We start from the raw sequence: 26,626 nt of genomic DNA on the forward strand, positions 1-26,626 counted from the left end.
AAATACAAGTAGGCCCCTAGGCTTACTTAATTTTATCCAAAATATTTTGAACTTCGTGGATTAGTCTGCGGGCCGCACAAAATTGTTCGAGTTTGAGACCCCTGACCTAAACAATAAAGCTCTTAATAAATAGAATATTAAGTTTAAGAAGCAAAGTCCATATTATTGAAAATTGACAAAATATCTGCATTGTGCTTTTAAGTTGGTTTGTTTTTCCATTGAGTAGAGCATAATGAAATCAGCATTTATGTACATCGATTTAGAGTTATTCCTAGAAATTACTGGATTCAGCCTGACCATACCACCCTATGCCCACTCCACCCTTCAAGTTTTTTGAGGTAAAATTATGTTGTGATAAACAGTGGAAGATGCCTGTGGATTAATTTCTGTGCGGGAAAGCATGGAGGGTAATTACTTGCCTTAGTGTAAAGCGGTGTCCAGAAGGAAGATGGTATGGATTGTTAGTGATGCAGCTACAAGGTGAAATCAGCCTCTGCTACTCCTGTCCTGAGCCACTTACTCCGTTTTATGACTTAAGTGTAAGAAGTGCTCGTGACGAGTGCTCTGTTCTGTCCTTGGGTAATAAATACTGCTCTATACTTGTCTTAACAAAGCTTCAAACAACCCTGAAAAGGAAGTATCTAATCCACGAGTAAATTAACTGTCTGCATGAACAAAAGTTGACTCTTTTCTGAAGGAAGACAACACAGTCTAAGCAACATTTTGTGAGTTCATAATATTGAATATCAAAAAGTTAGTAGACATGCCAAGAAGCACATGAATGGGATTCTGGGAGAAGAATCACTCAATAGAGTCACATAAATTATAAAGATTATGGAATTTAAAAAAAATTATGTTATGTATATATATATATGTGTGTGTCTATGTGTGTATACATACACACATGGATTGATACTTCCTATTACAGAAGGTGAAATTAATTTCACTCTACCTATCTCTTTCCAAGGGTGTGCTAGACTAGCGACAACTTCCAAAGCATAGAGCCAGGAGGAGCAAATACTAGTAACTTTACAGTGGAAAAGTCTGCAAATGTTACTATAACCATGTGATGAATGTTACCATTACCAGTGATGTTTGATAGACATCATGTAACTCTCGTATATGAGTGAGTGAAGAGGCACTTCACCTTTCTGGCATTCCTAATGAAAACCTATAATCCATTCTAATCGTGGGAAAAGCAGTCGACAAACCCAGATTAGGAACAGGTTCTAGAATTCCTGGCTGGTATTCTTCAAGATTGTTAAAGTTATGAACAGCAAGACAAGACTGGGAAACTGTCACACAACAGAAGAGACTGAAGGGACATGAGAAGTAAATGCCGTGCAGTATTATTTATTGGTTCCTGGAATAGAAAGAGAACATTAATGGAGAAATTTTTGAAATGCCAATAAAATATGGTGTTTAGTTAATGATAAAAATAAAGAAAATTGAAAACTAATATGAAAAAATACTATTATAATTATATTCACAACTTAATGAAAAACATGAACACAATAAGGAAACCTGTGTGGAACCTCTGTAACTCCTTTTCTCTCATGCTCAATTGGTAATAAACAATCGAGTATCTATCTTTTCATATTTTCTTCTTTTGCATAGAAACTTACGTGTTGTTTGGGCATTTTTCATTGATTTACAAAAATAAAGCCCTGTAATATAGACTTCTTGGTATGTTGTTTTGCTTACTCTACTAGATATGATGTCAGCTATCCAGCCTACTCAGCTGAGGTGGCTTGAATACATTGTTTTCAGTGACTGAAGGAGGCATATCACAACTTTTGACCACTTTTGCAATAATCTGATTTTATAGTTTTGTTTTCCATTTTTATATTTGTCACTTTGAAAAATGTGGCTATTTTAATTTTTAATAAATGTATGATTACTTTCCAAAGGGGTTTTTACATTTTATGTTTTCATTGGCAATATACAGTTTTGTTTGTATTTCTGTCAGCAAAATGTATTATAGCTCTTAATTTTTGCTAGTCTGTTGGGTATAAAATGTTATTCTTATTTTGTTTATTACTACTAATAAATTTGAGCATTTAAAAATATTAAACATTTGAATTCTGTGAAATTCCTTAAGTTGTCTGTTTTCACGTGAATTGATAAATATGTCATCACCCTTTGTCCATCATGAAATAGTTTCTTAAACTTTGTCTTTTGCTACTTGATTTTTGTTAATCATATTTTTGCCATTAATTACCTTTACATTTTTATAAAGGTATAGGTATAAATATTAATACTTTTTAAAAATTCTGATTTTCAGTTATTGTTTAAAAGGTTTGTTTTTTTTTGTACAGAGGCAGAGATAGACAGGGACAGACAGACAAGAACGGAGAGAGATGAGAAGCATCAATCATCAGTTTCTCGTTGCGCGTTGCAACTTCTTAGTTGTTCATTGATTGCTTTCTCACATGTGCCCCGACCATGGGCCTTCAGCAGACCGAATAACCCCCTGCTGGAGCCACGAACCTTGGGTCCAAGCTGGTGAGCTCTTTGCTCAAGCCAGCGACCTCGGGGTCTCTAACCTGGGTCCTTCCGCATCCCAGTCCGACGCTCTATCCACTGCGCCACCACTTGGTCAGGCTGTTTAAAAGGTCTTTTTAAAATTTATTTAAATTTTTATTGATTTTAGAGAGAGAGAAAGGAAGGGGGAGGGGGAAAGAGAGACATTGATTAGTCATTTCACGTATTTATACATTCATTGGTTAATTCTTGTGCCCTAACTGGGGATCAAATCTGCAACCTCTTTATATGATAACAAGGATGATGTTTTAACCAGCTGAGCTAACCGGCCAACATCTAAAGGTCTCTAGACTTCTACATTATATTTGTAGTTGTGGGAAGAACAATTGAGAGCCAACTAGGTTCAAGCTATTGTGCAATCTAGGTGACTTACATTTTTATTGTATTACATCCAGCTGTGCTACCAGTTTTGTGCATCACAACTGTCAAAAAAAGACATGAAACAGGAAGTATCTGATTGTGTTATAGTCTTAATATTTTTAAAATATATTTATTTAAATCTTTATTTCATGTGCATGTTTAAGGTACAGCATTCTGTTTTCATCCTTTTACTTGGTTGTTTTCAAGTATATATTCTGTCATATAAACTTTAAATAATTTTATGAAGCTTAAAAAAAGCCCCATTAGCATTCTAATTGCATATATCATACATTAAGTTTATATATTCATTTTTGGTAAATTTATATTTTAATGGTATTAAACTGATTAAAAATATTTTTGTGTGTGTTGAATGGTACCTTTTCCTTAATACTTTATATTTTTATCCTACAGCTGCTCCCTCTCTTTCTTGTTAAAATTATTCTTATGTGTTTAAAGTTTTTCTTGCTAGCATATTTTTTCCAATTACTAGATCGAAGTGCCAATTGCTGAAACAGATAACAGATATTTGTTTCATATTACCTTATATATTTATTTTTATCATTTCAGTTAGAGTGTTTTGGATGTTCTAGGAGTTTTCACCCCTTTTTTTCAATGTTTATACCAGGTTTTCTATTCTATTGTGTTTCTTTATTACAACTTTTGCCATTTGACTGGTGGTTTTCCTAACACACACTTGGTGCTCACTGTTTATTCCAGGCACTATTTTCTAGTTAAACATATATTTAATATTCCAACTAAGCATATGAGATACTGTTATTTAGATTAAACTTTTACATGCTTAGCCCCAGGTCACATAGCTAATATCTGTTGTTGGCTTCTGGTAAAGAGCTACATATAATATTTTCCATTCCTGGCCTGACCTGTGGTGGCGCAGTGGATAAAGCATCGACCTAGAACGCTGAGGTTACGGTTCAAAGCCTTGGGCTCGCCCGGTCAAGGCACATATGGGAGTTGATGCTTTCTGCTCCTCCCCCCTTCTCTCTCTTTCTCTTTCTCTCCTCTCTCTAAAATGAATAAATGAATAAAAATTTTTTTAAATAATATTTTCCATTCCTATTTTACTAGCATTTTTCCCTTTAAGAATGCTTCCTGAATTTGACCAAATGCATTTTCCATATCTATTATAAGATTATAGCCTGACCATTCGATGGAGCAGTGGATAGTGTCAGACTGTGATGCAGAGGACCCAGGTTTGAGACCCCGAGGTCACTGGCTTGAGCAAGGGGTTACTCAGTCTGCTGTAGCCCCACAGTCAAGGCACATATGAGAAAGCAATCAATGAACAACTAAGGTGCCACAATGAGAAACTGATGATTGATGCTTCTCATCTCTCTCCATTCCTGTCTGTCCCTATCTATCCCTCTCTCTGTCTCTGTTAAAAAAAAAGTATATAATGTTTCCTTTTTAATTTGTTGATATAATGGCTAGATTGTGGATTTTCAGATTAAACCACTCTTGCAATACATGCAAAAGCCTCCTTGGGAAAAACTATTTTTGTACAATATTGCTGGATACTATTTGCTTGTGGATTATTTAGAAGTTCTGTATGTTTACTCAGTGATGACATTGCTCATCAAGTTTCCTTTTTTAGAGTCTCTCAAAGATTTCAGTATTGAAGTGGTTGGACTTCATAAATGAATTATAGAGCTTCTTAATTTTTACCCTTTGGCCTAGAATAATTTTTTAAAATTGTTATTTCAGGTTGGATAAAGGTTAGCTGTGAACCCGTTCTGTGAGAAATTACTTGCTACAATGGTAGTAGCCTGCAAATATACTGCCAGACATGTCATCCCAGAGATCACAGATTAAATTAACTTTCTCAAATCACATGCTTTATTAAATCATTCTAAGCACACAATGTGCAGAAAGGGAAATGGGATGAACTAAGTTCATGTATAATACTTAGGACAGGATGCAAGCAGGCAGAAGGATATGAATACTTACGTCCTGTGTGACAACACTTCCATGTCCTCTCTCCCTGCCTCCTCTTCTTCCTACTGATAGTAGGATGAGTGCCAGTGTTGAAGCTTGAACAAGGGAACGCACAAATGGAAAGTGCCCCAGGCCAATGAAACACTTTTATTGAAGAATTGCCACATAAGTATCCCAGACCAAAGCTAGTGTCTGCTGAATAGTTACAGCAAGCTAACAATTTATCCTGCCGAAGGTTCACAGATGCTGGCAGAAGATATGAGACTCTGGGTCGGAGACAAAGGCCTTTCTTACAGCACGAGAAACAGAATAACCATCATGGTAGTGTCTGTCCCCTTTATACCCAGTTTCATGTGGTGACTTGGAGGGCTGCTGTGGACAAAATTGGTCTCCCCAACCCCCATTTCATATGTTGAAACTCTAAACCCTCTTATGACTGTAGGTGGAGATAATGTCTTTAAGATCTAATTCAGGTTTAATGGAGTCATGAGTCTGGCACCCTAATCTAATCAGACATTCATGTAAAAAGAGGGAGAAAGATCTCTCTCTCTGTCACTATGAGAAGGTGAGGTCTGCAAGCCAGGAAGAGACAGCTTTCACCAGGAGCCAGATCTCCTGGCACCTGGGCTTTGGACTTGCCAGCCTCCAGGACTGTGAGAAGCAGATTTCTGTGGTTTCAGCCAACCAGACTGTGCTGTTTTGTATGCAGTCTGCACAGACTAAGACCCAGGTACATACTGTGCACCCAGTGACTTTCCATTCCAGTTGAGCAATCTCAATCTTCAAGCACCCAAATGTGTATAGTGGACAGTCAAGTCTGGCCTTTGCCCCAAAGAGTACTATGATTTTTATTATAGTGGGCAACAAACAAGCGTGCCCTTTGCTCTATGGGAGACAGTATCTGTCTCTTCCAAGACACTGTTCACTATACAAACTTCTGTTATTTTGGTTTTTGTTTTTGTTCTCTGCTATGTTTGAAGAAAGAAAGCATATTTCTTGAAGATACACCAAGGTATTCCCTTTATTTAGTTCAAATAGCTTACTCACCAGAGAAACTTCAATTGTATTATATCTGCTACAAAGAAATGCATTGTTTAGCTAAAGGCTGATATTATTCTAACTTGAAGCTTTGGTTCATATATCCAGGGAGGGTTTTTGATACCAATCTGAGACTGAGATTGAGTTCATAAAATAAGAGTTGGCATTGAGAAGTAAGATTGTGTTCATTGGTTGTTTTAAATATATATATATATATTATAGAATATTCCAATATATTTAAAATTAGAAAGCTTTTATTAGTGATGAGTTAAATTTAATTCTTTGTTAAGGAATACGAAGCTCAGCTTTAGAAAGTGACTGTGTGGAACAGGCAAAAATATATATTTCCTAGCTGGAATTCAATGTCAGTAGCATGTTATTGTTACAATATTTTGAGAATTGACAAGGAATCTTTTCAATCAAAATTTAAAACTTATAAATTATCATTTATATTACTATTTCCCCCCATTTCATACTTATAAGGAAAAATTAAATAAAAATATTGTTGAAGAAACACAATTTGAACATTGTTAGCACGGAGAACACAAAAGTGATTTTTGAGGATAGAAAGTTAGGCAGAATAGTGTTAAACCATTTTGGGTAAAAATTATCTAAAGTAAGGAAATGTTTTAGCCTTTATTGAATTTAAGAGTATAGATTAATATGATATATTTATACATGTTTGTGCTTAACTTACTGTATTAATAAAATGAAAGATTATTGGTATAAAGGTTATCTTCTCAATGCATTTTTTGAATTAGACAAAACTACTGGATAAAGGTAATAAAAACTTGCTAAGGCACCAGAGTGTCTGTCTTTTAATAACATTTTACTACTACAAAATATTGAAAGTTTTTTTTACAGATACATAGAAATTTCTTTATTTCGTACTAAAATCAGATGGATGTTCACACTTTATGATAAAATTGACATTGTGACTTTGTTTTACTATGTTTATACTTTTAAGGTACCTCCAAACCCAAATATCTATTTTAATTTGGGTATTTATCTAGGTCCATTCTACTCTTTTTCCAAAAATTTAATACCTGGCTCTTTACTTCATGTACTGCTATGAAAAAATAACATAAGAGGAAGTCACATTCTGTTTCTTACTATTCTTTTGTGATATATTTTTGATTCTGCTTTCAAAAAAATATCAGAGTACAGATATAAGTTTAAGTTGAAAAAACTACATTAAAAATTAGCAGGATGCTGGATAAATACCTTCTTTGTTCTGCTTCTTTGTTACCATACTTGGCTTTTGACTCATTAGGCTACCTATTAAATGTTAGTCCAGTAAAAGATGGCTTTTATGATACATCATGTAGAATGCAAATTATTTTTAAGCTGAAGAATATTGAAAATAAAACAAAACCAACTAAAGAGTCTGAATTATTTACAGGCCAAGGGCTTAAAGGTGCTTCATTCCAGCACAAATATTAAATTATGAAATGGAATTTCAGTTTACCATAAATCTGTCTGCCATAGCAGCTTAAAATAAAATAGTTTTGCCCATCTAAAGCAACATCAATTTGCCAGTCAGTGCTTCATGTATCAAAGAGCATTCTGTGAAAATATCAATATCATTGGTTAATATAAATGAAATTAATTTTTAAAGCTGGGCTAAAGGTTGACATCTGAAAAATTGCATTACTTTGCAGAAGAGAAATTTCTGTCTTCTAGTGAAATTTCAGGTCATGAGGGCAAGTAATTTTCACAATCTTCAATGGGAGCCAGTGAAATATGAACTTCATTGTCACCTAGCCCCAAAGCGATAAGATAAAATGAGCTGATACATCATTTGCTGTGGTTTTATCATCTCCCTCAGTAATTGGAAGAGAAAACATAAGAGTGTATGTGTTTGTGTGTTCACCACTTGTCCCTCCCAGCTGCCTCTAATCCACACCCAGGCTGAAACCATTTTAGCCCAATCAATACAGAGGTCACGTAACATTTTATTTATATATATTTAATTTTTCATGCTAACTAAACTGACAAGTAGAACATTAGAGTAATGAATACATTTAATTGAATTTGTCACCCATGAAAATGCTAAGGAGAATACTGTACTACATCATAGTACTAGTAAGCAGGAGGAGGAAATGTACTATAGGGATAAAAAAATAATTAAGTAACTCATAATTAATTTAAAAGTTAATTTTCTTTGTATTCATAACTTTCATATTTTTGTTCTCTTCTTTTCAAACTATGAGGGCTCTGTATTACGATATTATGGTTTTCATCAGAGTCAACTATATATCTTTCTTACATTCAGAAAACATCTTTAAATAGCCTGACCTGTGGTGGCGCAAACATAAAACTAAAACGGGTTGGTGATGAAGTAAATCTTTAAACCAAGCAGAATTCAATATTACTAAAATAAATTAAGTGCTATGCTTTGATATCAAGTTTCAGAGGAAAATGTGTGTAGCAAAATCCTAAAACGGTATTAGTAGAGTGGTATAACTTTAAAATACTTGCTTAAAATTACTTTTGATTAGTTTATTAAAATTATAATTACTGTAAATAAAACATTTGTGCATATATTTAGTAGTGAGTTGATATTAGAATATTTTTCGGCCCTGGCCCGTTGGCTCAGTGGTAGAGCAACACCAGCCTAGCATGTGGATGTTTCAGGCTCGATTCCTGCTCCTCCTTCCTCTTCTTCTCGCTCTCTCTCTCTTTTCCTCATGTAGCCATGGCTCGATTGGAGAGACTTGGCCCCGGGTGCTGAGAATGCTTCCATGGCCTCCTCCTCAGGCGCTAAGAAGAGCTTGGTTGCTGAGCAACAGAGCAATGCCCCAGATGGGCAGAGCATTGCCCCCTAGTGGGCTTGCCAGGTAGATCCAGGTTAGGGCGCATGCAAGAGTCTGTCTCTGCCTCCCCTCCTCTCACTGAAGGAAAAAAACCCCAATATTTTCAACATGTATTTCCATTTTAAATACTTATTGTTTTATACAAGGATTATTTTAAGATATAATTCTTATGAATAATTTATAATTATGATCTATAACTTGGGATAAGAATATTTTTTAGACTTTCCTGCCAGTGGTATTATTGCTTAATTGATGTCATAATTATATAATTTATATTTTGTATACTAAGTTTAAAATATTTTTGTCTGTTAGATATATCCTTAGTTTGGAAATGATTTTGTTGTGAAATTTAAGTTCTATTGATGTACATCATCTGATTTTTACTTTTGTTATCAGATTCTTTGTAAGTCAACATGGAATTATCAGAAAGGATAAAATCCAAAAACTGGCTAATATTTGCGGATGGGAAATGCAATGCTACCTTTAAATATTAGAATAGTAGTTTAAAAATATATTGACTCCCAAAATATTCCTTACTTTTTAAGGTAAATATGTCATCACTTTTTAATATAGTTTTCTTCCAAACACAATTTTAAAACATTTTAAATATATTGAAGGTAGTTTTTATAGTTTTTAAAAACAAAACCTTTTTCTTACATGAAACAAATACTGCTTTATTTTCAGAGACTATTTTAAATCTACTTTTTAAAAATGTCTGATATTCAGTTAAGAGTTTTATGCACTTGGGCAATAAAGGCATATTTCTATTTTTGTACTTTCATGAGGATGAGAAAAAAGAAGTAGGTTTTTCTTTGAATAAATTTATAAGCTTTTCAAAATGAATGGTTGAAGGAAATGTAAAAAATGCTTTACTTTTCAGCCAATAAATGCAACAGGGTGAAGAAGTTTTCATATTTATAATATATTGTTTGAAGTGTAGAAGATGGAAATGTGTGTATTACTTGGGGAAAATAATATTTTTTAAATAAAAATTTTAAAGAAGTTATGGTAGCTATTTTTTATGTAAAGATCATAATATATGTGCATGGGTATTTAAAATTAAATACTGTTCTTTCCTCTGTAATTTTTTCACCTAAACGTTTAACTAAGAAACCATCTTGAAACAAATTATTAAACAGTGAAAGTTGAATTTTCTACTTTAATACTACTAACAATATTAAAACAAGGTGGTAAACATTCAAAGAGAGTGCTGTGGGCTTACGCTTTCAAGCTATTCTAGACCTGGGGTCATAACTGCAGAGCAATGGTAATGATACGGTTTCCATAGCAACTGATTCATTGGAGGGCTAGACCTCTGTCTAGGGTGCTGTCAGTGTATGTAGAGTTTCAGTGAACAGAAAGTCCCAAAGAAGGGTCTGCTTCTACCTAATCCAGTTTTAATTGAACTCTAGAGACTTTGAAGTGAAGCCTCAGACCAGGAATATACTATTCCAATAAGAAATAAACCTCTTGCTTAGCTAGACCTCAGCTGCTTTTCCGTACTGACTCCTTTTCCTGATGACTACTTTAAAGAAATGTTATTATATGAATTTCAGCTAGTAATTCTGTTAGTTAGGAGATTCTTTGTTTCTGTTTTAAATCCTAGGTATCTTCATCATAAGTATAGATCTTTCACTTTATTTTTTCTTGAGATTAAGGTAGTTGTGTGTGTATGTGTGTGTAAGATTTTAATTTTTGATCCCTCTGACAATTTTAAATAATTACTGTCTCCTGTTTATTTTTTTTTCTGAGTTTTAAAATATTACCATACCTGCTTATATTTATCTTTGAAAGTACACTGTCATATATTCAGTATAATGCCATTTAGGTCAGATTTGAAAACATTACAGGAAAAGCTTTATGTTTTTTATACACGTGTGTACTAATAGTATGAAAACTGCCATGGGGACGATAAGTTCAGCAAGGGTAGTGATGGCTCTGACAGAAGGGGAAGCTGGGATCAGGAAGGGTTAACGTGGGAATTTCAACTCACTATCTGAAATGCTTTATTAGTTTTCTAAATATATGCAATAATTGGCAAAATGTTAGGATTTTATATGGTTGTGTAGTGGGTCCGTGGGTCTTACGTCATTCTCTGTGATTTTGAATATGTTGGATATTGGAAATAAAGGAAATTTTAAAGGATCATGCCACTTGCTGTATTTCAAGTAGATTTTTTTTTTACTAACTCAACTGTTTAGCGGAATGGGATATAAATTGAAGTTTTTGATTAGTTGGAAAATTATTTCAGTATATTAAAAACTAACAATAATATGGTAGTCTACTTATTTCTGTTAAATATTGGAGTATCCTAAAGTATAATTAAATCTTTAGTTGTATGACCACGCTCTTACAATGATTGACATCACCATTATGAGCAACAAGTCTCACTATATAGCTCTATAGTTATAAAAGACAGAGTTTTCATACTAGGGTATGATATGCTTAACATATCACAGAGTTAAATCCCCTTTGTTCATTTTCTTTTGATTTTCCTCTTTCTCCTATAAAGCAAGGTGAGGAAAACAAATCTAGTTGATTACAATTTCTGATATGTTGAGTTCTAGTTTAACAGACAAACCCATTTTTTAAAAAAATAAAAATAAAAATGTGACAATGTGCTATAGTGCAAGTTCTGCACTTTTGGATTGAAAACTGAGGAGTTGGCCAGGCTGTGCCACTAACTTCCCAGCGGGCTTTGTATTAAGTATTTGACTTATCTGGGTTTTAGGTTCCTTACTGATACTTGGATAGATTGGAGTGCATTATAGAACACACATTGGGTTCTGTACTGTTTGAGAAGTGCTGATGGCATACTCAAATGCCGGTGGGAACTGCCGACATGGACAGGGCATGCCAGTTTTCACCATGTGGCATATAATTCTAGATTTGATTCACTTTTTCCTGAGAAACCAAAAATTTGAACATTTATGTAAATATCCATTTTTTTACATACTTTCTCAGCTATTCGAAAAATTTTTTTCCAAAATTTTGCTAAATATCATACGGCCCCCTCAAAATAAATGTGGGTCATAGATGGAGCTTAGGCCTCCATTTATTGATTCATTTAATCTTTCAAAAACATCTGCTTTGTGTCAGACATTGTTCTAAAAAATGGAAGTAAGAGTGTATCAAAGTCTTTGCTCTATTAGAGCATACAGTATAGCAGTCTAGTGCCAAATAGAGTCAATAGATAAGCAAGTGTGTATAATAATTTAAGGTAATCATAAATGTTTTGAAAGAAATCTGATGAGTTGGAGGTGGGTTGAGATAGAAGTGGGGTTTAGATCCTGCGGTTTCTCTGAAGAGGTGATGGTGAGCAGAAATTTGAATGTGGGAATGAGTCCATCCCGTGCAGTTTTGGGTGAAGAACATTCATTCTGAGAAGAGAAGACAGGGAGAGGCCCCGAGGAAGAATGAGTCGGGCTCTTGAGAGTTCCAGATGTAAGGCTTCTGTAAATTATTTTAAAGAGCTTTAGAGTTTATTGTGCATGTAATGCAAAGCCACTGGAACGTATGTGTGGTCTGATTTATATTTTTTTAAAAGTTGTATTTGGCTCCGCTGGTCATCAGAGACCCTAAAGGTAAGAACAGAAGGAAGGAGACCAAGTAGGAAGCCACTGCAGACTAGAGGCTTGGACCTGTGGGTCATGGGACGAGAAAGGGGTACAAGAAAAACCGTCACTTTAAAAATCTTGGTGAGGAATACCTATATTTTTGTCTTCTCTCTTGTTCATTTCATTTGATCTTATATATTCAGGCATTGGTTGTATGAAATAATTAGTAGGATTTCTCTCTCACAAATTTTAAAAAAAGAAAGTGTGATTAGTTTTTAAGGTCTTTGAGTTTTTGTTTTGTTTTCTAAAAACACTAGCCTTAGAGTTACCCATCCCTCATCTCTAGATCCTGTGCTGCAGGAGATGGAAACATTTCTACAGAAAACCCGAAATACATAGTGAATTAAGTTAACTGGTTGCAAAACTATATATTGCATTGAGGATTATTGATTTGTTTACAGTTAATATCTAGAAAATGGCAATGAGTAAAGAAAGTTTTGTAGGATAAATTCTTACTATTCATTACTTTTGTTCTGTTTGCTTATCCCATCTTTATTTCTACAGTGCAATATAATAGTCAAATATTGTTTTATTTGTACTTTTTCATAGTGGTTACTTTTGAGTTATTATCTTAAATGTTTAATTTGCCTTTACAGATTTTCACTAGGTTTTGATGGCAGACACATCCCATTTTCTTTATTAATATTACATGGAGTAGTGGTACAGAGAAATTCCACATCTGATTTTTCTTCAACACCTTCATAATTAAGCTTTTGAAATGAACTTTTTAAAACACAAAACTTGAGTAACAAAGCGGCAAAGTGGTTTAGGACTAAAGACAGGATTACTTTTAGTTGGCAAAGTATTCTAAGCTACTGCATCTGTCACATGGGATGACAAGAATTGTAACAAGTTACTCTGACAACCACCTACTCCACAGAGAGATTATGCCGAGTTCATTTGCAGGTTTGTGTTTAGCCTCACTGACAAAATGATACTTAACCTCTCATACAGTCAGTCTTTGTACTTTCTGAATGAGTGACTGTAGCCTGAACAGTGGCCTTAAAAGTGTGATCTTGAAAGTTATGAACTTAAATCTATATTTTAAATTATGTGAAAAGTAATTCTGGGTCCATTAAAATCACATTATATGAAACTGAATTTGTACATGTGATCTATAAGCATGTAGGACTTTCTTTTCAGGTGTTTCTTCTTTTTAAGGTTCTATCTAAAACTTTCCATAATGTGACTCAGAATCAGTCACTAAATAATGCAATGTTTGTTTCCTGCAAAGAAATTCCTTCACTGCTTTAAGACCCCAAATATAAGTACCTGTTTTATACTTTTACTCTACTTTCTTTCCATAAGTTGCATTTATTTTTTTTAGTCTCCTTCCAAATTACTTTAATGCACTGTTTATTCAATTCTTAGAAATTATTTTTCTTAATAGGGCTATTTTTGTTTTAATGGGGGTTGTCAATTCTATGTTTACTTGGGATTATTTTTTTCTTCACTAGATCCTGGCGTACACAGAAGGGCTTCATGGAAAATGGCTGTTCACAGAGATCCGATCAATCTTTTCTCGTCGTTATCTTTTGCAAAATACAGCCCTGGAGATCTTTATGGCAAACAGAGGTAATATGTTGCAGAAGTATATTCAGAAGTATATTGTTACAAAGCTAACCTTCCTCTCTTTACTATTTCATTTCTGAATATACCATATTGTTTCCATTAGTTAGTATTTTGTAGCCCGACACCTGCCCTACTGACCTCTTTTTTGACCTACATGCATCTTCATAGCTTTCCTCGCCTTGGTCATTCTAAGAATTATTTCCAGTAGTTTTATTTTTCTGGCCATATAACAGATTAATTCAAGGCTTTATATATGTGAGGAATAACTAAGCATTTAATCAGATGTAGAATTTTGATGTCCTCAGTATGGCTCTGATGCTTAAACTTCTGGAAGGTGGCTTCATTTGGAAAGCGGAGAAGGGTAATCAAATGATTCATACATTTATTTAATTTTTTTGTCTAATCTATTGCCATCTATTAAGGGACCATCAGAAAATGGTACTGAACTGTCCTGGTTGCTTTGTATTACATCATTCTTGAAAGATCTAAAATTGAATTTGTGGGTTTGGAATGGAACTTGGTGAAATTCATTAAGACAAGAAAGAGAGACAAGGTGAACTTGAAGGAAAAGCATCGTTCAGTGTGAGTGAGTGAAGGCATACGTGGAGAATATTTAAAACTCATTGCATGTACTTCTTGTACATAAGTAGGTTGAAGTTGTCTTTTTCCTCTTTCTAGAATCTACACATTGCCATTTTAAAAATCTACACATAATAATATAGTTCATCTACACATTTTCTTTTCCTTTATGAAATAATGTGTCTTTGGGGAATACAGATTTCTTGAGGAAAAGATGTTTTCCCCTTTCCTGTTTGGCCTCTTCCCTTGCACATACCTCTTTTTCGTAGTGTAAACATTATTCTTCCAGGCTAATAATCAAGTGAATGTTTCACATTTTAGTCCAGTCTGCATTCTTACTGTCCCAAAGGACTTTTACCCTTATAATATTTATTGCTTGTTCATTCTCATTCGTTTTTCTTCTTTGAAATTTTTTATGCATCCTTGCTGTTGTATGTGTGCTTTTCTGTTGCCTTTCCAACATTATCTTGGTCATCTGCCATAGTCTATTATAGTTTTTCTTTTGTTTTTTATTTTTCCCCTATATTCAATATAATAATGAATACATAAGGAAGGCTTATTAAAAAGGCATGTTGGGTTTATATATGACCGAGTTAAATATGACAGGTGTTTAGTGAATAATCACGTACTGTTTTAGCCAAAACATGTTAGTAATGCCAGTATATGAAAGCTATGCCAACTTGATAAAAATGTTTTTGGCTAGAAGAATTTTTAAGGCTAGGTGAGCACTCATAGCTTATATATGATTTTGATACTGAAATGAATATAATTAAAACTTCAAGACTGACCAAAATAATATTTTCAAAATTCTCTCATGATTTTATGACTTTCTTTTTCAGATTTTAAGGATATAAATTTATAGATGTCTGTAATAAATTAACATTTATATGCCAAATGTTTATGTGTGTGTGTGTGTGTGTGTATCACATACATTTATTGATATTCTCAAAATACATACTTACTGAAATACGAATAATTAAAAAGCATTCAAATTTGATTTTTAACCATAGAGGAAAAGTCATGTTAGATTCTGGATTATATGAACATATAAAATATAAACATATAAATACTATAAAGAAAATATTTTTAAAACTTTTCATCATTAGAAGTAAATATAGCTGACAATTTAGTAGCTGTACCTATGTCTTTTGGGGGGTTAGACTGTTAACCTTATAAAGTTAAAAATGTAAACAGATTTTTATAGAAATTCATAGATATACAGTTAACTTGCCAAAATTCAATTTTGTAAATTCAACTTGTGGCTAGATAATCTCAGCTTCATATCCCATTAATGCAATAACAGTTGTTATAATTCTGACAGTATTTAGAGAAGGAACTGTCTATGCATAGGAGTTTATAAGTGAAATTAGTATTACCTCTGATATGTTAATACTAAAACACAAATGCACTATAATAAAAAAGTAATACAAGGAAAATTGTACTTAAAAATAACTGAACTAAGAGTAAATGTTTTATCAGACCAAGAGGTCAGTTTTTTAGAACAGAAATCATACTGTGTTCTAATTTTTTAAACTTATGTTTTATAGTTGCTGTAATGTTCAACTTCCCAGACCCTGCAACAGTGAAGAAAGTGGTGAACTACCTGCCTCGTGTTGGTGTTGGAACATGTTTTGGATTGCCTCAAACAAGGTACTGTTTTATATGAGATTAATATGTAAAATAATTTGTGTTCATATGTGTTCTTATTTTGAATGCATGGGCTTTTGTTTTCTTCATAGTAAATGATGATTATAAGTATATTGTTTTATTCTGAGTCAACTGAACTTCTGTCTGAAGAAACTAGAAAAAGAGGAGCAAATGTAATCCCAAGTGAGATGACAAAAGAAAATAATAAGCATCAAGGCAGAACATCAATGAAAAAGTAAAGAAACGCATTCAAGAAGAATTAATGTAAAGTTGTTTTTTCATAATGATTAATAAATGTATGTACAAAACTTATACATGAAAAGAAAGATAATACAAATTACCAATATCAAGAATGAAAGAGAGGATATCACTGTTTTGTTTTGTTTTTGTAATAAGTACTGATTCATCAATAAAGTTTTGTTAACTAATTTAAGGAGTGGGAAGAGCGTGAACCAGTGGGATTTCTCTGTTGATTGATTGAAAACTTAGCTGTAGAAATTTAGTTACTTTTAGTATACCTTATTTTGTATGGCTGCAGTTGCTTTTGATGAGTATTTCACATTTTTAAGGTAATATCTTATTACAAATGCACTTGTAGTAGAATGCACAAACAACAGTCAGAATATTAGTCATCCTGGGGCTGAGGGACTTTCCAAGGTGAGGCCCTCACATTCTGTTGGAGGAAAACAAAGCACCAAGTGACTTTCTGTTCCCATCCTGAGGAAGTGAAGGTCAAGGCCAAGCACTCATGACTGAAAGCAGTCACATCCAAGGAAGGCCCAAGGACGTGAGTGTTTAGCCCAACCAGAGCTTTCTGCAGGTCAGGAATTAGACAGCAGTTGGTGTTTTGTCTCAGAAAGGGCAAGAGAAATCTCAGTTTTGTAAAACAAAGTAATAAAATTGTACACTATATTCTGCTTGTTAGTTTCTTACACAGAATGACATATTTCTGCTTAATAAATTGGATAACTGATCTCTTCAAGGCATCTCAATCCTTAAGAGATTGGGGTCCTCCACTTGCAGTATTGTTGTTGCTGTCTCATTCCTTTGCGGCTCCTCTTCAGGAAACCCTGAACGTTAACAACATTCCTCCTGGCAGTGCTTGATTCCTCACCAAGTCTGCCCCTCCATTGGCTGCTTGAGTGTCTCCATGATACGGGAGCTGACTTCCCCAGAGCAAGTGATCTAAGAGAGAATGAGGCAGATACCCCAATGTCTTTTTTATGACCTACCCTTGATTGTCTCATGCCATCACTTCTACTACATTATATTTGTCACAAGTGAGTTATTAAATATAGCCCAGGCTCCAGGGGAGAGGAATTAAAGCCTACTTCTTGAAGAGCAAGTATCAAAGAATTTGTGGACATATTTAAGCAGATCATAACTTTTATGTAAACAGGGCACATAAAGTGGACCATCTGGATTATAAGCAATTGTTGCTTTATGAGGCAAATCAATGTTTTGAGTAGATAACTTTATCATTTAATGGGGAGAATTTCTGTGTTCAGAAGGAAGCAGCTCAGAATTGCATAGATTTCCTTATTTTAATAAAAGTCTTTTTCTACTGACTATCTCTTTATTATAAAAAAAGTTTTATTTATCACCTAATATGTGCTATCTTATTTGGGAACTTAGTTTTCCTACAGTCAAAGCTAACAGTCTTAACTCAGTGAATTAGTTACTTAAGTAGATACTCAGCATTCAGTGGTATAGTTCCCTGGTTGGCAAACCGCAGCTCACGAGCCATGTGCGGCTCTTCCACATAATACCACGTGTGGGCACTACCTTGATAAGGAATGTACTACCTATACAGTTTAAGTTTAAAAACTTAGGCTCTCAAAAGAAATTTCAATCATTGTACTGTTGATATTTGGCTCTGCTGAGTAATGAGGTTGCTGACCACTGGTCTAGTTTACATTCATACACTGGAATACCAGTTAGCAACCAAAATAAATGAACTACTAATGCATGCTGCCACATTGATGAACCTCAAAACCTTATCCTTCGTGAAAGAATTCTGATAGAAGAGACTATATGAGGGTCAGTTCCATTTCTCTGAAATGTCTAGAAAAGACAAGTTTATAGAGACAGAAAGCAGATTGATACTTGCCTAGAGCTGGGGATAGGAATGGTGATCAACTATAACTATGTACAAGGCAAGTTTTTGGTGGTGATGACAATGTTCTCATGTGCATTATGATGACAGTTGCACAACTCTAGTAGTTTATTTTTAAAATATCATTGAATAGTACATGTGCAATGGGTAAATTAAATGGTAAAAAAAAAAGCTTTTTAAAAGATACCTGTAGAGGAATTGTGACAACATATATACTTATCTGAGATTCTGCACCCCGAATATAATCATTAATCCTGCTACAGCTTTCTCAGTGCCACCTATTATTGGTCAGTTGTATCCATTGTTATTTACATTGCATTAAGAAAACAGAAAACTTGGTCTCCTATTAAGCTGTATTAAAAAATAAGTTTTTCTTACCTCTATCCTACCCCTTGAAAAGACAACTAAAGAGTTTGCATCCTCTTTCGCCTGTTACAGTGGGTGCAAAAATATAATATTTAGCTGTATAATTGTACAAACATATTGACCTTATGTAATGACTGTTAAAATTGGTAAAGATAGTCCAGGCCCAGACGGTTATACTAGTGAATTCTATCAAACATTCAAAGAAGACTTGGTTCCTATTCTACTCAAAGTCTTCCAAAAAATTGAAGAAGAAGCAATACTTCCAAACACATTTTATGAGGCCAACATAACCCTCATACCAAAACTTGGCAAGGATAGAACAAAGAAAGAAAACTACAGACCAATATCTCTAATGAATACAGATGCTAAAATACTAAACAAAATACTGGCAAACCGAATACAACAACATATTAAAAAAATAATACATCATGATCAAGTGGGATTCATCCCAGAATCTCAAGGATGGTTCAACATACGCAAAACGGTTAACGTAATACACCATATCAACAAAACAAAGAACAAAAACCACATGATCTTATCAATAGATGCAGAAAAGGCTTTTGATAAAATACAACACAATTTTATGTTTAAGACTCTCAACAAAATGGGTATAGAAGGAAAATATCTCAACATGATAAAGGCCATATATGATAAACCATCAGCCAACATCCTATTAAACGGCATAAAACTGAGGACTTTCTACCTTAAATCAGGAACAAGACAGAGTTGTCCACTCTCTCCACTCTTATTCAACGTGGTGCTAGAAGTTCTGGCCAGAGCAATCAGACAAGACAAAGAAATAAAAGGCATCCATATCGGAAAAGAAGAAGTAAAGCTATCACTTTTTGCTGATGATATGATCCTATACATCGAAAATCCGAAGGACTCCACAAAAAGATTATTAGAAACAATAAACCAATACAGTAAGGTCGCAGGATACAAAATTAACATACAAAAGTCCATAGCCTTTCTATATGCCAACAATGAAATATTAGAAAACGAACTCAAAAAAATAATCCCCTTCACGATTGCAACAAAAAATAAAATACCTAGGAATAAACATAACAAAGAACGTAAAGGACCTATATAATGAAAATTACAAAGCATTGTTAAGGGAAATCGAAAAAGATACAATGAGATGGAAAAATATTCCTTGTTCTTGGATAGGAAGAATAAATATAATCAAAATGGCCATATTACCCAAAGCAATATACAAATTTAATGCAATTCCCATCAAAATCCCTATGAGATTTTTTAAAGAAATGGAACAAAAAATCATCAGATTTATATGGAACTATAAAAAACCCCGAATAGCCAAAACAATCCTAAGGAAAAAGAATGAAGCTGGGGGCATTACAATACCTGACTTTAAACTATATTATAGGGCCACGATAATCAAAACAGCATGGTATTGGCAGAAAAATAGACACTCAGACCAATGGAACAGAATAGAAAGCCCAGAAATAAAACCACATATATATGGTCAAATAATCTTTGATAAAGGGGCCAACAACACACAATGGAGAAAAGAAAGCCTCTTCAACAAATGGTGTTGGGAAAACTGGAAAGCCACATGCAAAAGAATGAAACTCGACTACAGCCTGTCCCCGTGTACTAAAATTAATTCAAAATGGATCAAAGACCTAAATATAAGACCTGAAACAATAAAGTACATAGAAGAAGACATAGGTACTAAAATCATGGACCTGGGTTTTAAAGAACATTTTATGAACTTGACTCCAATGGCAAGAGAAGTGAAGGCAAAGATAAATGAATGGGACTACATCAGAATTAAAAGTTTTTGCTCAGCAAGAGAAACTGATATCAAAATAAACGGACAGCCAACTATATGGGAACTGATATTTTCAAACGACAGCTCAGATAAGGGCCTAATATCCAAAATTTACAAAGAACTTATAAAACTCAACAACAAACAAAGAATCCAATAAAAAAATGGGAAGAGGACATGAACAGACACTTCTCCCAGGAAGAGATACAAATGGCCAACAGATATATGAAAAGATGCTCAGCTTCATTAGTTATTAGAGAAATGCAAATCAAAACTACAATGAGATACCACCTCACTCCTGTTAGATTAGCTATTATCAACAAGACGGGTAATAGCAAATGTTGGAGAGGCTGTGGAGAAAAAGGAACCCTCATTCACTGTTGGTGGGACTGTAAAGTAGTACAATCATTATGGAGGAAAGTATGGTGGTTCCTCAAAAAACTGCAAATAGAACTACCTTATGACCCAGCAATCCCTCTACTGGGTATATACCCCAAAACCTCAGAAACATTGATACGTGAAGACACATGTAGCCCCATGTTCATTGCAGCACTGTTCACAGTGGCCAAGACATGGAAACAACCAAAAAGCCCTTCAATAGAAGACTGGATAAAGAAGATGTGGCACATATACACTATGGAATACTACTCAGCCATAAGAAATGATGACATCAGATCATTTACAGCAAAATGGTGGGATCTTGATAACATTATAAGGAGTGAAATAAGTAAATCAGAAAAAAACAAGAACTACATGATTCCATACATTGGTGGAACATAAAAATGAGACTAAGAGACATGGACAAGAGTGTGGTGGTTACCAAGGGTGGGGGGGGGGAGGGAGGACATGGGAGGGAGGGAGGGAGAGAGTTAGGGGGAGGGGGAGGGGCACAGAGAACTAGATAGAGGGTGGCGGAGGACAATCTGACTTTGGGCGAGGGGTTTGCAACATAATTTGATGACAAAATAACCTAGACATGTTTTCTTTGAATATATGTACCCTGATTTATTAATGTCATCCCATTACCATTAATAAAAATTTATTAAAAAAATAAATAAATAAAATAAAATAAAATTGGTAAAGATATGAATGTAGTTTTATGTGTATTTCTCAGTTCCTATCATTTCTTTTATCTCAGTGAAGCAGTTAATTATTAATTATGCTATTATTAATCAACCTTATGGAACCTAGATATTGTAATGGTATTGTAATGACAGCTTACCTTAATGAATAGAACATGTGTAATAGACCTGTGGCTAGTCCAGATCATTTGTTTAACCATTAATTGTAGACTGAAACATCTCTATTATTCATTAGTGTAACATGAATAGAACTTTTCAGAATGTACACATACCATTTTGAACAAGCAAAGATATTCATGATTTATTATTGTGTTATAATCTGAAGCTTGAATTGATTCTACATCAATTTCTTTTTTTCTGCAGACGTATCTCATTAGCTAGTCCACGTCAACTTTTTAAAGCTTCTAATATGACTCAGCGATGGCAACACAGAGAGATTTCAAATTTTGAGTACTTGATGTTTCTCAACACAATAGCAGGTACCTAAACTCACATGTTGACTTATTTCAAGTGATAAACTGTTCATTGTGACATTGCACATTATTTTGGTTACTGGTATATATAGCTTATTTTTATTACTACATGAATATACCTTATCAGGAGTAATTTTGATAATAGTGTTTAAAGTTTTATAAATGAACAGATGGCTATTTGAGAGAAATTAAAGATGGCTATGCACAATCTTTTCTAAAAATTTAAAATGAAAATTTACCACTATTTATGAGTATATTAAGAATAGACTCATGGAATAGAAGGAATGAATAACCATAAAAAAATCTTAAGAAAGACTCTATTAATAACTTAACTTGAAATATACTATATGATGAAACAATTAAACACAACATAGAAAAGAAACTGTAAAATATTAAGTAAAGGAATATTATGACCTATATGTGAAAATTTAAAGATTAAATGGCCCTGTATAAGATCTATAAGCATGTAATATTACTGAAGATCACCCATTGAAACTGTTTACTTTTAAAGACTGAAGAATAGAAATGTGTCATTACTTTTTATTTGTGATAATTAGAATAAAAAAAACAGGAAAAGTAATTATAAAACATTTAAGGTTTAGGTCAAGATGCTGACCCAGTTTATATTTGAGAAACAAAGGAGATACAAAGACCATAAGGTCTGCTGCCTACTTTCACAGGAGTTATTCTAAGTACAGATGTGAGCATTCATGTGATTCTAGAGCAAAGGGGTATAGATTCAATTTAAAAAAAAGATTCAAAATAATACGAGGATAAAAGGAGCCAAGAGAGGGAAATACTGGCATCCAGTTGGTGGGAGTAAGGAAGAAAATCAGGAAAAAGTTGTTGTTTGCATAAGGGTAGGTATTACTTTAACTAGCAGAGTAGATAGTTGGAAGAATAGAAGTTATTTTATGTAAAACTGAAGGCATTAGCAAAAAAAAAAAGAGATGGAAAATTATTAAGTAAAGCTAGAGAACAAGTAATGGAATAGTTTTATGCGCGCACACACTCGATATACATTGTATATAAAGTAGTCCCCCTCTTAGTCACGTGGCATATGTTCCAGACCCCCGTAGATGCCTGAAACCACGAATAGTACTGAATGTCATTTATACTATGTTTTTTCCTATACAAACATATACTTATGGCTTCTCTTTGGCGTATCCTGATTGCCAACATCACTATTCTTGTGCTTTGGAGCCATTTTTTTTTTTATTATTAAAATTTTACTTTTATTAAGTGAGAGTCAGGGAGGCAGAGAGACAGACTCCCACATGAGCCCTGGCTGAGATCCACCCAGCAAGCCCTCTATGAAAGGATACTCTGCCTGTCTGGGACTGCTGCTCTGTTGCTTGGCAACTGAGCTATTTTAGTGCCTGAGGTGAGGCCATGGAGCCATCCTCAGCACCCGGGGCCAACTTGCTTGAACAATTCGAGCCATGGCTGCAGGAGTTGAAAAGAGAGAAAAAGTGGTAGGGAGGTAGACAGACTCCCGCATGTGCCCTACCAGGATCCACCCAGCATGCCCACCAGGGGGCGATGTTCAGCCTATCCGGGGTGTTGCTCTGCTTTAATCGGAGCCATCCTCAGTGCCCGGCCATCTTTGCTCCAGTGGAGCCTTGGCTGTGGGAGGGGAAGCGAGAGATAGAGAAGAAGGAGAAGGGGAAGGTGGAGAAGCAGATGGGTGCTTCTCCTGTGTGCCCTGGCCAGGAATTGAACCTGGGACTTCCACAGGCCGGGCCGATGCTCTACGACTGAGCCAACCGGCCAGGGCCTTTTTAAAAAAATTTTGTTAACGAGACTAAGAGACATGGACAAGAGTGTGGTGGTTACGGGGGGAGGAGGGGCACAAAGAAAACTAGATAGAAGGTGACGGAGGACAATCTGACTTTGGGTGATGGGTATGCAACATAATTGAATGACAAGATAACATGAACATGTTTTCTTTGAACATATGTACCCTGATTTATTGATGTCACCCCATTAAAATTAATAAAAATTAAAAAAAAATTTTGTTGAGGTGATTAGGGTGACATCAGTTAACATAATTATACAGGTTTGGGGCCATTGTTAAGTAAAATAAATGTTACTTGAACACAAGCTATGAGACATTTCTACAGTCAATCTGATAACCCAAAGAGCTGCTACATGACTAATGGCATGTAGTGTCTATCACATGGATGTCCTAGTCAAATGGATGGTTCATGTCCGGGTGTAACAGAGCAGGATGATGGGAGATTTCATCACACTATTTAGAATGGCATGGAATTTAAAACTTTTGAATTGTTTACCTATACAATTTTTTATTCAGTATTTTTGAACCACAGTTCACCAAGAGTAACTGAAAATATATAAAGAAAAACCATGGATAAAAGGGATTAACATACATATGCATATATACATATGTGTGTGTATATATATGTGCATATGTGTACATGAAGTATGTATTTGTAAAAGTATAATGAGAGAGAAAACTTGAAAGGTTGTGTGGAAATGTGGAAGATTTTCTGTCACTTTGAGGATCTAGCAGTCAATTCATTGCGACACTTGTGAAAGGTTTTGAACAAATGAATGATATTAGTATTGTGAGAAAGGTAAGTTGGAGAATGCAGATAAATTGAAGTAGAGAGAGGCTAAGCAAAGAGCAAAGTTAGGAAGCAAATCTCTGTAAAAAGTAATGAGGAGACCTACATGAGAGATGATAGTGAGAATTAAAATATAATATTAAATAACAAGAATTCACAAGGTACAAAAACCGTTTGACACCAGCTAACTGTGTCACTGATTGTCATTAGTTTAGAGGACATGTAGGAGGGTATGTAGCAGCCCTTGGAAGTGGGGGAAAGCAACACTGATGTTGCTGTGCTTTATGTTCAGAGGATGATTGGATTTGAAAGCTGTCATGGAAATTTCGGAGTAATCCGGTGAGACTCCCTCATTTTACAGATGAGTAACGAATGTCCTCAGGGCTCAAATCACTTAGACTTGGTTGATCAGTTGGTGAGTTGGTTAATGCAGAGAAATGAATCTAGTTTTGAAAAGTTCTGTGAGAATGTCAATTTATTTTTTAAAGTTTTAATAAAGAATATTTTATTTGGTGCAGGCTTTCAAGTAACAAAAAATAGTCAAATGTAGTTTATGAGAACATAAATTTGAGGACCAGAATATTTGGATTGGAATATATTGCAACCCTTACTAGTTACTTCATTTTGGGCATATTATCTAACTTTGTATACCTCAGTATTTTCATCTGTAAAATGAGGAGGATACTAATTTCATAGGGTTATTGTATTAAATGAAGTACTGTATGGATAGCACTGAGAACAATACCTGGCATTCAAAAACTTTTCATTTTTAGTAAATTATATTCCTGAATTGGCTTATCATTTTATTTTATTATTACAGATTGAGTGACACTTTTTTTCTCTCCCAGGACGGACTTACAATGACTTAAATCAGTATCCAGTGTTTCCCTGGGTCATCACTAATTATGAATCCGAAGATTTGGATCTTACCTTGCCAAGTAACTTCAGAGATTTATCCAAGGTATTTTCTCAGTAACCATCTGAAATATAATTGTCTTACCTTTAATAATGTATTTGATTATGTTTAATTTTCACATTATTTAAAAACATCTTTTTAATATGATTTTAACTTTAATATATTTATATTTTAAATGTATTTTATGGTCTCAAACTTAACATTGAAAAACTTTATGTGTATGAAAAGTTATGGCAGTTGACAATATTAAGTTATATATTCTTTTTCCATATATACTAAGAAGACAGTATTCTCAAATAGCAACTTCTCCTACTGGTGTTAGTTTGTGATAAACCATATATAAAGAAAATCATGGGAACTTCTCACCAGTACTCGTATGAAAGGACAGGTGACCCTCCAGTACTCCACATCTCCTGACTGACCTGCTGCCTCCCACCCTCTCTCATCCATCCCTGTTTCAACAGAATGGGTCTTTTTAAGGCTAGTGTTGAATTATATAAGTCCAGAGCTTGAACTTTTCTTGACTTCTCATTGAACGCAGAATAAATCTTTCCTAAGTCAGGGCTTTGCTTTCTCTGCCTTTAATGCCCATCTCCCTACTTTTAAGTGGCTGATTTTCCCTCCACTGTTAGAGCACCTCCTCATTGAGACCATGACTGCCTGCCTGCCTGCCTTCTCTGATAGTCCACTGTTTCTTTTAGAGCAACTAAAATATTCTGTCTTTTACATGTCTTTCTACCTACTTTCATTGGTTCTTATGTTTCCCACTAAGCTTTATAATGATGGAGTTCTTGTTCATAATTATTTCTTCCATGCCTAGCCCAGGGCCTGGCATTCAATAAGTGTTACATGAATTAATTAATAAAATATAAGGTCTACTGGAAAGCTCTGTCCGTTTTTGGAATAAAACAAAATACAAATTTTTCTTACCGTCAATAAACTTTATTAAATAATATATTTCCACACCAATCCTATCTTCCAAATATGGTCCGAAATGGTTTGCTGAGCTGAATTAAGCCTTTCTGCGATCTGCGATCTCCAATGTTGTCAGAAAAGGATCTTACTCCAACATGGTCTTAACAACATCGTCATCAATCAAAGATGGTCACCCAGAACATGGCTTATCAGAAAGGTCGAAATCACCTGTTTCGAATTTTTCGAACCATCTTC

General features: G+C 34.4%; 1 protein-coding gene across 6 annotated transcripts in view; it reads left to right on the forward strand.

Annotated features, from left to right (window-relative positions):
- Positions 1-26,626, forward strand: part of LRBA (LPS responsive beige-like anchor protein) — a 634,310-nt gene that overhangs the window by 413,234 nt on the left and 194,450 nt on the right. For all 6 annotated transcript variants that reach the window (XM_066280997.1, XM_066281009.1, XM_066281017.1 and 3 more), the window contains exons 41-44: positions 13,786-13,903; positions 16,027-16,129; positions 21,843-21,958; positions 25,389-25,501. In XM_066280997.1, coding sequence (XP_066137094.1) covers positions 13,786-13,903; positions 16,027-16,129; positions 21,843-21,958; positions 25,389-25,501 — 450 coding nt within the window. The remainder of the gene's footprint in view (positions 1-13,785; positions 13,904-16,026; positions 16,130-21,842; positions 21,959-25,388; positions 25,502-26,626) is intronic.

Source organism: Saccopteryx bilineata, chromosome 1 (assembly GCF_036850765.1).
Source record: "Saccopteryx bilineata isolate mSacBil1 chromosome 1, mSacBil1_pri_phased_curated, whole genome shotgun sequence".
NCBI lineage: Eukaryota > Metazoa > Chordata > Mammalia > Chiroptera > Emballonuridae > Saccopteryx > Saccopteryx bilineata.